The sequence below is a fragment of the Lates calcarifer genome, linkage group LG4 (genome assembly GCF_001640805.2).
Source record: "Lates calcarifer isolate ASB-BC8 linkage group LG4, TLL_Latcal_v3, whole genome shotgun sequence".
NCBI classification, from domain to species: domain Eukaryota; kingdom Metazoa; phylum Chordata; class Actinopteri; family Centropomidae; genus Lates; species Lates calcarifer.
This window is the reverse complement of record NC_066836.1, coordinates 7,848,989-7,865,071: the sequence shown is the minus strand read 5'-3', so window position 1 is coordinate 7,865,071 and position 16,083 is coordinate 7,848,989. Positions and strand designations below refer to the sequence as shown.

The following is a 16,083-nucleotide window of genomic DNA, read 5'->3' as shown; positions in this document are numbered from 1 at the left end:
CAGGAGACAGCCAGAGAGTACAGCTGCACTGGTCTGCGGTAATGAAGTCACTGGTTTCCAAATAGCAAATAGAGGAAGCCAGAGAGATGCAGCTGTCTGCCGTCTGTGCCGCAGCCACTGTGTCAGCCCAGCCAGGGAGGCAGACAGAGGAAGGCTGTTCTCTCCGTCTGACACTTCTGACTCCGGGCCAGCAAAACACTACAAACAAGGCTGAGGCAAATAAGCAGCACACAGCTATGTTCACTATGTTGTGCTCTACCACAGAGGTTTGCAAACACGCCTAAAATATCAACCTGTAAAGTTTTTTTCTTATTTGGAAACAGCTGATTTGTTCTAGGAGAAAGGTTCATGACTCTGGTGAATCAAGTTGTATAATTGTTTGTATTTTAAAGAGTAAAATGACCTTTGTGTGCCTCTGCATTTTGACACATGACTTGACATAATGTGAGCACTTGTGGGGATTGCATCATTCGGACGTTTGGCAATACACCACTTCACTGTCTGATGACACGCCATGTAGACATGCAACCCAAACACACAAAATGTCCCTCCAGCAAGATAGATATTTCACAAGGTGGTGGGGATGATCATCAAATTGGACTTTCTGTTCCTTCCTGTCTTGATAGGGGGTAAAAAAAAAAAAAAAAAATCACCCAGTAAAAATGACGACACATGATCTTGCCTCAGTGGAAAGTACAAGTGTCCGTCACAAGCCCTGAAGGCAAAATGAACTCATTGTCTACTAAAGTAATTCTTCAGATAAGGCTTCGGCTTGTTGCTGTCTGTTGGTGGCGTCTGTCTAGCAAACTCTATTTACACAGCAGGGATCAGTAGACATGGTAGCAGCGCCTCAGGGCACAAAGCGTCGTTTATAGAGAGCAAGTCCTGGAGTTTTTAACTGCACCTTCTCAAACCAAACACTCCTAACAGGATACAGGACTAGTAGCCCATTGGAGAAAGTGGTAAAAAAAAAACTTCCAGAAGGCTCCCCTTGTTTGTCTCTCTTCTCCTCTAGAGGTCCCAGAGCACGCCGGTAAAACTATGAACTGCTTGTAAATGTGCGCATTGACACTGTGTGTAAATAAGGGCCGCTGGGAAAGGGGTCTGCTGTCGAGGTTAGGCCAACACGCTGAGGTGAGCCATCTTTCTAAAAAGCATGTGTGACTATAAGCTGCCTGGCTGGCCTTCCACTAACATCCACTGGGATGTGGAAAGTATGAGTCACACACAGCCAGTGCAGTGGAGGCGGCTGGACAGAGTCTGGAGGATGTTCAGGGTGAGAGACATGTCCGTCTGCCTCACTTCCTGTTCAGTTAAACACACACTTTCGTAGCACAAACACACACACACATAAACAGTGAGCGGCTGGAGTTGGAAGGCAAAACCCCGGTGTCATGACTGAGTGAAGTGGGGACACTGCCAGGTCACCTTGTTCTGTGGCCACTGACCTTTTGCACACCCACACATCCGCTCCAGTGAGGGGGGTGGAGGTGGTGGAGTGGCATCCTCTTTTAATGCCAAAATCACCTGCTTCCTGTGGATTCACAGGCAACTGTTGTTCCAGGAATTTACCCATTTGTGCATGTCTGTCTACACGGATATGACCACTGCACAGAATCTCACTTCCACAATAATTTACATTTTTACACCATTTCTGATGAAACCAAACCCTCACAAGTAACAGAAGAAGATAAGATCCAGCCGCTACCTGCTGAAAACAGCGGCAACAAAATAAAAAAAGAACCACCAACAACAACAAAGAGGAAATAACCCAGCGACTGAGAAATCACCCCACAGAGAGAAGACAGCACCTGAAACTGTGGTGAGGCAGAGGCTCCAGAGAGGCTGGCAAAGTGTGAGACAGAGAGAGATGATGATGTGTCATACTAGCCACCAGTTAGCAGCTAATTACACACACTGAGGTTGGCAATGTCTCACACATTTAAAAAAAAAACCCACAAATACTGTACACACAAAGATTGAAGCACTCATCATTCACTTTTAACATATAAAATGTCTATGTCTGTGAGAGAGAAAGTCTACACCTTTTAAGATGCTTATTTAAACCAAGGCAGGAGGAAGACAATTGGGAAGAGGCGGGACAGGAATGCGGTCAGGACGCTAGACGAGACAGCAGACGGTATTTCCGCCATACTTGCACACCAAGTTAACCAGACGGGAGGGAAAATCTAAACATCTCTGTATCTAGGGGACACAAACAGTTCAAAATGCATGTGTTGTGTTTTAGAAATGTGCTCTTACACACCTGCACACACACACTGCAGTCTCTCTTCTCCACAGTCTCTCAATTCACCTGCTACCTCGTGCACTATAATCACAAACAGTAAGGGTAAGGGTTGTAGGAGAGCCCCTTGCTGTTCAAGATGAGTGTTTGCTGGTGATTTGACTGTGAAACAAACCACACCAAACAGACAAAAACACAGCCCCAACTTTACCCACAAAACAATACAAAAAAGGCAGTCCACTGTGGTCAGACTGAGGTCATGAGACATAAACCAGTCAATGGCAGGGAAACAATCTAGAGCTTTTTTTCCCCCCGACTGAATGCTGGCTTTTCAATAGCCCTGCTGCCCTTGTGGGTTAGATACTGCAATGACATGATTTTTTTTCTCCATAGTTAGAATAAGAGGAATCGGCAAATTATCCTCTTTGGAAGACTCTGCAGTATTCTGGCTTCAAGGGGTAAATACTAGTAAGGTAATGAAGCCATTTCACTGTCAAGTTTGCCTGGAGGTAAAATGCTCACTAATAATGTCCAAGCTCCAGTCCTGGAACTGCAACTCATACTACATCTAGATATTTTATTTCAAGAAGCACCTGTATTTTGTCCGAGTTGCTAGGAAACTCATAACAGAATTTATAAAATAATTCTCTAACAGATGTCATGTAATGTCTCACCAGCCAAAAATGTCCTGAGTTTGGTTTACACCAGATCTGCTTTCCATTTTCTCAAACTGTGTGGGAATGTGCAAAGAGGATTTTTCTTTTCCAGTTACCTAGGGCAGACTAGAGCACATTTTTCAACCTAACTGCATGTAGGAGTTTAACGGTCTCTTCCTGAACCTTGTATATTGGCCTTTTGTTCTGTGACATTCCCTGTGACCTCCAAGTGACCCAAGGGGACAAATGATGCACTTCCCCTTCAGCTGTGGCCAGCTGGCCTCACCTCGTCTGATCAGACCTGGCCAGGCAAATGTCACCACCTGTCCTCTGTCAGACTTACCAGGTCAACCCTGGTTTAAGAAAACACCAGCCATACGACAGGCTGGTCAAACCTGCTGAATAGTTAGAATATGGGACTTGACCAGAAGAAAGGTCAACTAGCCATCAACTCTACACTTTAAAAGATGATGAACTACTTATTGTTGCATGCAAACGAGCAAAAAGAAACAAAGACACAAGTATTACTCTGAAGCGCACTTACTTTGTCTAGTGACCTCTTGAGCTGGTAGTGGAACTTCTCTTTGACCTCGTTCAGGAGCTGCTTGAGCTTGGGTTCCTCAGGCGTGCCCTGGTACTTCCTGGCAAGCTGCAGGTAGCAGGGCCACTTGGCTGAGTCAAAGCCCCAGTGGCAGGTCCTCTTATCAGGTGACTTGTGTGAATGCATGACAAACTTCTGCGGTGAAAAGAGCAACTGGCACTCAACGCACTGGATGCAGGGTGCCTCTGGCTGGGTGTAGAACTGGGGCACAAAGAGACCCTGGCACTTCCCCAGACACTGGTGCTCCACCTGGAAGCTGGCTTCACTCTCCTTCAGCAGGCCCTGGGCCGACAGCTTGCCACTGGGGTCGGCAGGCAGGGCCGCCCCGGGGCGCAGCAGAGCATTGCACAGCCGTTGTGCATCCGTCAGCGTAATGAGGCCACAGGAAGGCGCGTTGAACGGCAGAATGCCCAGCACTTTGAGGATGTGCAGCTGCTCGGCGTCGCAACGTGAGCAGTAGACATAGAGCTCGTCGCACACCGTGTTGATCTGCTGCAGAGAGAAGTCACGGAGCACAGAGTTGAGCACCTGGGGCAGGCAGAGCCGCTTCTCTCCCCCAACGACGAAGCAGGAGATGGACTCTCCTTCCAGCAGCGAGTGGGTGAGTTCGGTAGAGCTGTCACAGGGAACCAGCAGAGGGCCCCCTCCGAGAACAGGAGGAGAGGGCAGGGGGGGCATGCCGGCTGGGGAGTGCTCGTGGCCGGTGCGGGCTGAGAAGGCAGCTGGGCCCCCAAGGGAGCTCTGGCTGCTCAGGGTGAACTGGGCCAGTGTGTGTTTGAGCCCAGGGCTCAGGTCCAGGGCTTTAGCAGAGCCCACCACGTGTAATTCAGCCCGACCCGTCAGATCCATGTCAGAGTCGTGGTGCAGATCCTCGATCTGCTCCCTCTTCACCTTGGGAGTTTTGGGGAGCGAATCCAAGCTGCGGCGCTTCAGGTTGATCTCTGCCATCACTCGTTTCTTGATGGGTGCGTCTTCCAGTCGGTCTCTGTACAGCCGTTTCATGTTGCCCTTGAAGGAGGTCAAGTCTTTGAAAGGGGTTTTCAAACTGGTCTGGGTGCTGGCCATGTCTAAGCACTGGGTTACTGTCGTTTCTGTCTGCTGACTGAATTCTTATATTCCTCTGAGTCTTTATTTTTCCCTCCTTAAATCTTTTCAAATGACACAAATCTTCTGGTCCTTGGACACATGCATGATGGTGACTGAAGTTTTCTGTGTTCTGATCCACTTCCTGAGAGTGAAAAAACAGGAATTTAGAAAACAGAGTCGAGGCAGGAAAAAAATAATTCAGTCATTATCTAAACTATAGCTAATCGATTCTTCTCCTGTAGAGGAATAAACAAACTGAAAATTATCTCATCAAAAAATGTTGTGGAGCATGAAATATCCATAAGGAGTTTAAATGTTTTATGGCTGCTGTCCCAGCTGGGGGCTGAAGAGGTCAATGGCTGTTTGCATGGACCACTAAACCAAATGGCCATTACCATACTTCACACGAACACAAGGCTTTCTCAGCCCTTGTAATTGAACCCCAGGGGAAATTTGCATCAAGGTTTTCACTAAAGGTTTTGAAACAAACTTTCCTGCACAAAGTGAGAATTTTAACAAGGTGAAACTAGTTGACCAGACATAACAACCAACCCCCTCCCCAGCCACCACAACCACCACCCTGCCCCTCTCCCATTACTTTGTTAATGTAAGGCTGATACACAATGGTCAAAAACATTTCACTTTGCAAATGAAAGTGCCCTTCCCAACCATATTGTGCCTTCCCCTAGGTCTGCTTACCCCACGCTGACCCCATCAACTCCATGAAAAACAATTGATAAAAGCGTTAACAGCAGTCGCCCCCTTCTCTCAGTCCTTTCACAGCTTGACACAGAGCTGTGTGGAAAGCGGTGTTTCCCCCCCCACCACCACCTCTTTCACTATCAGGCTTTACTGCGGAATTACCAAGTCTACTGTAATAAGGTAAACAACACTTAGCCGGTAGCCCCAATTTAAAAACGCATGTAGTTCATAATAGCTACTGCTGCAATATGACACTAAGAACGGCAGATTGGATGCACTTCAGCTCTAAAATGTAACGTTTACTGTATCGTGAATTTGCCGTGACATGCATTTGATTTATAAATCTGCACCACGCGGAGATTTCGGTTTATCAAAATGGCAAAAAAAACCACACGCCGGGTTAACTGACCACACTGACTACATTTGCAAATTTCTGCATCCCATCATTTTTTTCCGCCGACTGATCAAAGGCTGCTGCTGCGGAGCAAAAACCTCGAGCTCCCATTCCGAAACGGGTTGATGTTTGTAGGCGTTTTAATGGCAAATATCACCGTGGGCCGATTGAAAAAAAGACAAATTAAAAACAACACTGCAAAATCAGACCAGCAACCAGTAAATGATGATCTACGGGGAGGCAGATTCTTCCTAAGCCTGACTGTTTTTTTGGGGGGGTGCTAAAAGACAGAAATCACACCGCCCGCATTTGGTTTGCTGTACAACAACGTTGTGGCATTTCCTCTTAGCAACCTTAGTCATACATAGCAATTACATGTTTCTTAATGTCACCCCTCGACTTCTGGTATCCTTTTTGCTGCAAGGACACCGCGTATAATAATGCTCCTGCTCTGCTCCATCCCCAGCGACCCCCCTCCTCCCCCCCCCCTCCTCTCCAGTCTGCAAACTGTACCTCGCCTCCTCTGCTGGCTCGCCACGACGGCACTGGTATGCAGACAGCGCTGATAATGACATTCACTGTCTACACTACAGTCTGGTCTGGGAAGGCACCGTGGTCGAGCGTTACGCACACACCGATTTGGTGAGGGCACGACGGGGGTTTACAAACGCGGCGCGACCCGTGTATCTAAACTCATCGTAGGGTTATAAGCGCCTAGTCCGATACACTCGACGTTAAAATCGCTTGAAACAACACATTTAATGTTACGCACTTGTGTGTGACATTATTTTAAACCGTTGATAAAGCGATGTTTAGATTACAAACATCAACATAAATACAGAGAGAAAGCTGCGCAATGTGTGGTAACTGCTATAACGTCTTCTAACGTTCAACATTAATTGCGCTAGCTAGCTTAGCAACCCCCCAGCTTACCCGGGTACAGTCGGCTATGAAGCAGTCTAACCAGAGTAGTGGGCTATGAGGCAGGCTAACTTAACCAGGATCTCCCCCCTTCCTTTAGTAACGAGAGTGATAATAGAGCAGGCTGGCTCAACCAGCACACACAAGTGGGGATAACTGAGCAGCGCTGTCCGCTGCGACGGAGGATACCCCGCTACACTACCAAGACAGGCTAGCCCAGCGTAGTGACCGATAAAGCAGGCTAACCGAGGGGAGCGAAAGCGCTAACATTACAGCAGACTAACCCCAGATAGAGAGCGACACGGCAGGCTAAACCAGGTTAGCTTCTCCCCTCCGTCCACTGCGACTGAATTCAAACTCAACCGTTAATCGTCTCGAGCTGGGATCAACTACCAACAGCTACATCCGCAAACTGTTAAAAAAAAAAACACGTCCATTTAAAAGACTCCGTCCGTCCGTCCGTGTTTAAAAAAATCACTTGCCTGAACGCAGCGTGTGTCTCTACGTGAGCCGTCCTCACTCGCCCGGGGTCTTCTCAGTACTGGAAAAGCCTGGCGGACCGTCAACAAGATGCAGCTAGAGGCTCCACTACAGCCCCGTAACGTCACGCTGCACACGGGCTGAGAGGCGGAGACGTCACCCGGCTGACGGAAACTATGCGGGGGTGTCTCTCGTCCATCCGTCTGTCTGCTCGTCTGTCTGTCTGTCTGTCTCACACAGTCTGGGACGTTTCTTTCCTCCAGCAGTAGGTATAACTGCGAGCAGAGAGAGTGGAGTGGGGGAAGATGGTGGATGTCAAAACCAGGTTCCGGGGACTTTAAGGAGGTTTTTAAACGCACGACCGGATGAACCTCCTGGGGTTTAAATTTGTTATTGACCCCCTCTATACATGGTAGTTTCACCCCCCAAAAACCTGACCGATTGATTGATTGATTTTTGATTCACTGATACTAGCTTCTTATTTGAGAATATTTGCAAGTTTCATTGTTTTTTTTTATCACAATAAACTCATTATGTATGCATTTTTCCACTATTTGAATTGTTAATGTAGGTTTCAGGGGATAATAATAGGCCTTTTTCACTATCAGTTATTCAAGAAAATAGCTGTCAGACCTCATCATTTAAAAATAATTGTTGTCTGTAGCCTTATAGTTTTCCTATGTTGGAATAATGCTACACATACAACTTTAAAATAAAGAAACTCAATATAAAGTAAAACAATTTAGGGCTTTAAACTAGATCTGTAGTAGCTCTTTATTGCTCTTTACTTTCACTGCTGTGAGAAGTACTCAGATCCTCCTAAGTAAAAGTATCAGTACACCAATATATAAAAAAAAATTACACATTTTGCAGGAAAATGGCCTCTTAATGATGTATAAGACAGGAGTCAGACTCACTCTAAAGGTTTAAAACATAAATCTGAAAGGACATGAGATTTTTCTCTTATTTGTGAAACATTTGCAGCTCAAACTGTTAATTAAATGAAACCATGTGAGAAGCTTACAGGGGAAATAACTCACGATAATTATTCTATTTGAAGTCATAATCTGAAAAGTAACTGTATCTACCCAGAAAAATGTTTTGGAGTAAAAAGTACATTGATTTTTGGTAGTATCATCTTAAAAATTCACTTACTTTCTTTCCTCGTCCCGACCTATATTCAGCTTCATGTCTCTGATTACTTTTGGCTTGAATCGTGTTGTAGATCAGTTTTATTGATGTGGCCTTGGGTGACATTTGCCTGCATGAACTGACATGACACTCACTTTATCCTGTTGGCTTTCCATCAAGTTTGCAAAAAAAAAAAAAAAAGAGAGCGAGAGGGGGGATAAGAGAGGACAAACTGATAGGCAAAAGGATGGGTTTTTTTGTCTCCCACAGTTCCCCTCCCCCCTCATTTTATGGACCTATCCTCTGCAGAAGGTCAAGAGGTCACTCAGGCGGTCTATTGTCCTTTTCAGTGATGATGGGAGTTAATAAAATCTGAGTATAAGGAGCTCAGGAATTAGATTTCATGAGTTACAGAGCATATATTTTCATTTAAAGGACGCTGAATTCCCTCAGTAACTTTTACTCTTGAGTCTGAATGCACGCTATCATGTATAACTCCTGTCAAACCTTAATCTGTAAAGGTTATCGTGCTCTGTCGTACGTACGCTGGGGTTTTTTTCAGCTGGAGTGCACTCCGGCTGGCTGGCTGGCTGGCTGACCCACAGTCTGATGTCACACGTCTGCGAGAGAGAGAGAGAGCACGGAGAGCTTGATAAAGCTTTGATAAACAACACCGTCGGCCGTTTCGCCGCAGCCTCCCTCTCTCTGGCTCACTCTCTGACAGCAAGGTCAGCAGTTGTATTATGAGAGCAGATGTGTGTACACCCCGTCCAGCTCCAGAGAACAACAAGCGGGACATTGATTTTCCTGTAATAACATCACTATGTGCACTGCGGGGAGCAAATTAATCTCATATGTGCAATAATGTGACCGGCGTTGATTGTTCATTAAAGCAAAAAACCAACAACAACAAAAAAAAAAAAAACTGAGGGATGAGGTAGCGTGGACAGCAGTGGAGTGAGCTGGGATTCACAGACAGAGAGGAGCAGACATCACATTGATAAGACTCTCCATTAGTTGAGATTCATGTCTAACTGTTATTGGACTCAGTACTAAGTGGACCCCGGGGGCAGACACCTCACAGCCGTTTTCATACATCCAGTCTGGAATCAATGGTGGATATTGAAATATGTCCCGAGTTGTTCGCAGGTTGTATCAGTAATTTGGGGTAATGATGCTTGCTGAAGTGGTGGTGCGAGGTGTGAGTGTCAGCAGGTTTTGGTCTGATCTGGCGAGCCACATTAAAACCAAGTGCTGTGCTTTTAGTAAGTGGCTCTAAAGTATTTGGTTTGTTTAAAGCTGGAGTCACCATTTGGCTTCTTATTACTCAACCGTGTATAAACAGGAGGCAGACAAAATAATGGAAACTCTGATGTAATCACAAACACAGCTATAAAAGTGGATTACGTTGAATGCCGGCAAGCGTGGGAGTAATTTCCTGATATTCCAAACTATGTGTTGCACACGTAAACATCTTACCCAGGTTTTCAGTAACCTGTATATGCTACCTCAATAGAAACCAGTTGCATTGTTGCATTTAAACACTAATATATACTGTTTTTTGTCAAAAGTATAAAACACAACAAATGATCACTAGTCATGTGGCGGTGCCATGTCCATGAACAAACTTTATAGTGAGAACTGTTCTTTATGGTGCTTTCTCTGCCTGCAATATTCTCCCCACCAACATTAGACCAATCAAAAGTAGATTTTATTTTTTAAAAAGTTGATAAAACATTTCATTTTGGTCCAGAAAATAGCAGGAAATCAAGATACAACTGCAAACAGATGATCGTGATCATGTGTATAGGGAGACGAATAACCAGGTTTCTCATGTAAACATTGTATCCTTACTAACATTAAAACCAGGATAAGATTAAAATGCTAATGTAAATGCACTCTAGGAGTAGCATTTGTCAGCTATTAAATATAAGTATAATAAAAGTATCAAAGCAGCAAAAGGCTGCACCAAACCAACTGTTCTCCTCTTTGTGTTGATACTGAGCATTTTCCCCAAATTTATAATCTGCACGCCTGAATGTGTGGATGCAGGTGAACTGTCAAAACATGCAGGTCTGTAGTGATACAATATTCACTTGCCCCCCTGTACTTTAAAAGACTAGTTGGTACTCAGGGATAGACCATTCTATATTTTTGGGATTTTCGCAATGGGAAGATATTACTGAAGAAATAATGAACAATTTTTTGGAACAGAAGTTGATTTCTCTTTTGTCACATTATACCTGGGCACAAAATCCCAGACAAAGTCATGGCTCTTGATGAATATCTCTTTAAAATACTCGGCTGAAACCAAATCCTCCAACAAAGGACGACTGGGCTATATCATTCCTGTACAAGTATAATGTAAATCTGTTCTTTTTGCCTGAAAATGTCAATAAAAAAGTTGCAGAAAATGTCACTGATGGTCGTTGTATGCTGACCATGAAGTGACCCCCTCCTCGTGTAAATCCATTTTTAAGAGATGGAGTGCAACATTCATGATGCTTTCTAATGTACATCCAAAGTTAATACTTAATAGTGCTTCAGCAGTCAACCAAAGGTTACAGTCTTTTTTTTGTATAAAACCGCCTGTTTGTTGCAGCTCAGTAAGAAAACATTGCCCAGGGAAATGCAATGATGGAATCTCATACGACTGTTAGTTTGGAAAATACCTACTTGATTTGTCTGACTCAGACTGCTGAAGCTTCACATTAGCTTCAGCAGGATGTTAAGATGTATTTTTTTTACCACAGGAGGAGGAGGAGGACTGTGGAGTTTGTCCTCCATTCTCTCATATCTCATGTGTCATGCTAGGAAGGGACTGTGGGAAGCTCCACAATCTGATGTGCTGGATTGGTTTTGGTTTGATATTGACCTTATTAAGAAGCTTTACAAAGAGTCTCTTCACCAATATCATCATAAAATCCAGTGTTTCTGCTGTAAAATACATTCATTCAGTCACAGTGGGCCACTAACCCTGGTGCGTAATATTGTATCAGCAGCTACATGCTATGATTACAGTGACCGATATCTCTTTCAACACACATACAGTATGTGAGTTATGTGTTAAGAAAAACTTAACACAGAAAAAAAAAATCTGCACACTAACAGTCTTGCACAAAAAAAGAAGACATATGCCAAAAAACAAACTGTGCTGCCAAAGAGCAGCTGAAACCAGACGGTCTGACAGAGATGAGACAGACATGTTCATCACTCGGGGGATTTCCAAATGCTGCCACTTGACATTCAATATGGACCATGTTTTTACTGGTGATCGCTTTGCTAATTCAAGGTCCCTGATCTTGAAGTTTTTATTTGGTATAATTAATGCTACATACAGTACAGCAGACGTGGAGAACAACATATTTATTCAAGTTCTGTACTTGTACTTTAGTTGAGGATTCCCATTTGATGCCACTTTGAATTTTACTCCACTATATTTCAGAGGGAAATATTGCACTTTTTACTCCACGTTTTACTCATTTTGCAGTTGAAGAAAGTCACAGGTGCCATTTTATTGATACTTTAAGTACATCATAATGAAATTACTTATGCACTTTTACGTAAATAAAGGATGTGAACACTTCTTCGCCTTCTAAGTTATAGGTTTTTATTTTAAGTATAGCTCCTGAAGTGAGATCTTTCCCCCATAAATAAAATAAATATTATGCAAAATGCCTAAGCAAGGAAGTGTCTCTCTCCTTTTCTATTCAATGTATTTTCCTGGAGCAGGTTCCCCCGTTATTCTACTTGTTTCTGAAGTGGTGGTCATGAGGAATTATTTCGAGTGTCTCCTAATGAAAGAAACGTTTTTATTGCCCAAGATGTCGCCACTGTATTATTACAATCACTGAAGTAGCACACACCAATTTGTAGCTACCTCACAGGGAGGATGGAACAAGTATGTGTAACTACTGGTGCTGGAAATCACCCAGAACAACTCATTACCTTGGTGCTACAGTCAAGAGCTCCAGTAAATGTGGTGTGATGCCGTGCCAAGTAGAAACACTAGATGCACCTTAAAGTGCAATGTGTGTGTTTTACTAAGGGATTGCATTTAGCACCGAGTATGGTTCTTCTGCTGCCTAATTAATCCCTTCAGGGACGGAGTAAAACACCCAACAAGATAACAGCAATTAAAACAGGATGTTTTTTCAGATCCTCCTCCGTTTTACATCATTAATTATACAAGGTTAGTCTTCCCTGTGTCTTCCACAGGGTGATCTGGAGCCACAGTGCTTGGGGAGTCGTACACCAACCCCCCCGCCCCCCACCTCCACCACCTATTCTCCCCCAGATAGGACACGGGAGCAGTGTCAAACATGTCACCATGGGAATACAGATTTATGCAAAGGCATTTGTCCTCGTCCTGCGTGCAGCAGTGCCGCATTTGTCTCGTGCGAAGTCGTACAAGGGGAGTAATTTTCCACAAAATCTGGTTCAATTGAGACAATATACAATGGTTTAGTGGAGCAGGATGTGAAATAAACCTCACACAATGGGTTTCTATCCACCATTATGCCCGTCATTGCAGCTCACAAATCAATCCTTTTTATTATTTTTGATACATCATCATTTCCATGACCCCTTTCCCCCCCACCTCCACCTCTCAATGCTCAGCACTGTGTGAGGGGCAGAGCGGAGAGCTATGGTGCCAATGACCTTTTCACCCCTAGGGGGGGACGCCCAGGACCTTTTTTTTTCCTCTAAAAGCCAGGAGGGAGTCATGTGACCGGCAGAGGACATAGGCAGCTGGAGTGGAAAAGCTCAAGCTTAACGACTAATTCCCTTCTCTCCAGACACCCATGTGGGTCTGAGAGCTCAGGTCTGGTCTCAGCAGTAAAACTATCACACAGCAAGGCCTGTGGCTGTGGTGTGAAAAACAGTTCCAGTGTGGCATCTGTCCAGTTCAGGACAGGACAGTTTTTAATGTGTTAACTTGGTGGACTGCTCCTTTAAATGAATGACAGAATCACATATTACCACAAGGAGAGAAATAAAATGTTTATTTTACCGTCTGTGTTTTTTTTCTTTGCACACTAATAATAAAGTTCGGCAGAGTCCAGTGGGAGGTAAACACCGCCCAAAACACAACAAGTACAACAAATAGTGTTTCCATTGGGTTCACCCAGTAACATGTTGGAATCAATGTAGTGATAAAAAAATCAAAGTTGAATCTGAATCGCAAAAAAAAAAATGTAACAAGAAAGCAGAAGTAATGTGTAACAGATAAATGAGTTCCTCCTGTCACCACGTGAGCCCAAAAATATTTTCCAAGTAGAGACAAGCTTCAAGTGGAGGAGAGTCCGGAGGTTCATGCACCATCACTTAGTGTCGTTAACGTCGGGGAGAGAACGTGGCTCCTCAGAGCCTTTTATATGCTTTGAAGCGGTTTTACAAAATATCTAATGAACTGTGGGGTTAGATGTGGTAGAAATGGAGCACAGCAGACAAAGGTTACAGCTTCCAAGCCACATTTTTTTTTTAGGACTGCAACTTAACTGTATCGTGGCTTGTTTCAACCATCGCTTAGTATTTTGATTTACAACAAAAAGACATACATGGAATGGAGAAAAGTACAAAACAGATAAGAGACTGTAACGTTCAGAAAGGCATATTATTAAAAATGAGCAAAAAAAATTCTGAATATATAAATTCTATGACTTAGGACAGCACATCTTTCATATATATACTGTACCTTCTAATACGTACCAGCAAGACATTTTTCAGAAAAATGTTTGTTTGGTCCTGCGTGAATGTTTATATTTCAGGGATGGTCTGCACAGCTAAATTATAAAACCTGTGCTCCAGCGTTCAGCTATCACTTGCTACTTCCAGCCCATTTCCCAGCATAGCGAGCTCTTTCGTTCACAGTTTTTGAGAGTATTAACTCACTATTAGTGTTAGTCAGATACTGCTGTTTATGTTCCTTCATTCTGTTCTCCTGATGTTCATCTGAACAACAAAGCCTGAACCTTTTTTTTTTTTTGGTTCTGTTAACACTCAGAACAACATATATAGTGACTGTTATGTTGTTAAATAAAACGTGAGAAAAATATATATTTTTTATCTTTTTCTTTTTTTTTTTAAATGCTAGTGTTATGATTTTGTTTCCTCTACAGAAGAGAAGGGGTGTTGGGAGAAAGCTAAATCCAAATTGACTCTATGACAATTAAGTTGTCAGTTTTGTCCGACTGTGGCTTGAAGCTAAAAAAAAGAAAAAGGCCTTGTCTACCGTTTATCCTCAATAGTAATTTCATATATATTTATGTACACAAATAAAATATGCATTGAAAACACCACGCCAGCTGGAAGGAGAGGATGCTCAGTTCATGTGTCAGGGGCCGTGCCTCATCCCTCCAGCCCCACCGTGTACATACAGCAATCTTGGAAGAACTTTGTAGCCTCGTTGGCTACCGATAAAGAGGCCCCGATGAGAAAACTTGCTATCAGTGCAGATTTACATGATATAAAAATAATTAAGAAAGAAGGTAGGCTTAAGGGCAAGTGGTTATAAATGGCAGAGTGTGAGACTGGTTTTGGCAAATAAGCGTTCTACTGTGCATGTGCGGCCCCTCGAAAAAGAAGGTTGATGTCGTCGGGTTGTCTCGTAACCATGCAGCTTGAAGACACTGAGACACCACAGAACACGTGCATGAGTGTGTGTGAGTGTGTGTGTGTTTGTGTGTGTGTGTGTGTGTGTGTGTGTGTGTTTGTGTGTGTGTGTGTGTGTGTGTGTGCATGGTGTGTATGAGTGCAGACGCCAAGTCCCTCACACGCACTCCTCCGCCGACATCAGGAGCGGGTTGATGTACTCGAAGCCTTCGAACTCAGACTGGTCGATCTTCTTGACCACGTCACTGCAATGAAACGAAGGACGTGTAAATTTTAGTATTATATCAAAGCAGGGGGTGAGAGAGGGAGGGATAACAAGACGGGGAACTCACTCGTCATCAGGCGTGAGCTGGATCGGCTCGTTAGTGAACTGGGCGTCGAAGTTGTCCAGTCCGAATTCCCCTGAGATGTTGGGCTTGAATGGAGGGACCACCTGCTTCTGCTCCAGCTGAAATAACAACACAGGCATCAGGTGGGAGCACAGCACAACCTCTATCTGTCTCTGCTGTTATTAAAAACACAGGTGATCACTCGCAGTGTTGAATAGTAATGCTGAGCTATAACCACTATTCAGACTGATGAGTCAAAGTATTTTTACAGGTCTGAACTATATTAATCTATAAATAATGACATATTAAAACAGTTTATATTATTCACAACATATGGAATATAAACAGAAATATCACTTTTTTGGCTTCACATCACTGAGTTTAAATTAGAGCTATTGGTCAATCAAATAGTCTGCAATTATTTTGATAGCCAACTGATAATTTCAATTCCAGCTTCTCAAAAGTGAAGATCTGCTGCTTTTCTCATCATATATTGTAGTCAATGAATGAATGAAATACTGTTGGATTTTAAACTGGTGGTCAAACAAAACAAGCATTATGAAGACCTCTCTTTGGGCTCAGGTAAACTGTAATTCATTCATTTTTCACTTTGATATTTCCTTGACTAAATGACTAATCGATTAAACTAAAAAAATAAAAAAAATAAAAAAATTAAAAAATCACCAGATTAACCAATAAAATAGACAATTGTTAGTTGTAGCACTTAGAATATCAGTCAAACTGTACTCTGGTTGGGAACTGGGTCTGTCATTTTTCAAAATGCATTGAAAAGGACACAAGCATTATGACTTTACATTGGTGGATAAGGATGAAAATGAAGTAAAGATTTCACAGGTATGACTAAAAGATACAATATACAGAGACAGACAAAGGACGACACACAACACATCCTGTATACAACA

At 43.4% G+C, this 16,083-nt stretch overlaps 2 protein-coding genes across 3 annotated transcripts in view; both read right to left on the bottom strand.

Annotated features, from left to right (window-relative positions):
• Positions 1 to 7,435, bottom strand: part of skila (SKI-like proto-oncogene a) — a 34,923-nt gene extending 27,488 nt beyond the window's left edge. The window contains exons 1-2 of one of the 2 annotated variants that reach the window (XM_051069921.1): positions 7,084 to 7,435; positions 3,446 to 4,726 (exon numbers count right to left, since the gene is read on the bottom strand). In XM_051069921.1, the coding sequence (XP_050925878.1) occupies positions 3,446 to 4,567 (1,122 nt within the window). In that variant the 5' untranslated portion in view covers positions 4,568 to 4,726; positions 7,084 to 7,435. The remainder of the gene's footprint in view (positions 1 to 3,445; positions 4,727 to 7,083) is intronic. The other variant, XM_051069920.1, reaches the window with a different exon arrangement.
• Positions 7,436 to 13,205: 5,770 nt separating this feature from the next.
• prkci (protein kinase C, iota) overlaps positions 13,206 to 16,083 on the bottom strand; it is a 28,759-nt gene continuing 25,881 nt past the window's right edge. Inside the window, exons 17-18 of the mRNA XM_018677840.2 lie at positions 15,164 to 15,279; positions 13,206 to 15,076 (exon numbers count right to left, since the gene is read on the bottom strand). Of these exons, the coding sequence (XP_018533356.1) occupies positions 14,989 to 15,076; positions 15,164 to 15,279 (204 nt within the window). The 3' untranslated portion in view covers positions 13,206 to 14,988. The remainder of the gene's footprint in view (positions 15,077 to 15,163; positions 15,280 to 16,083) is intronic.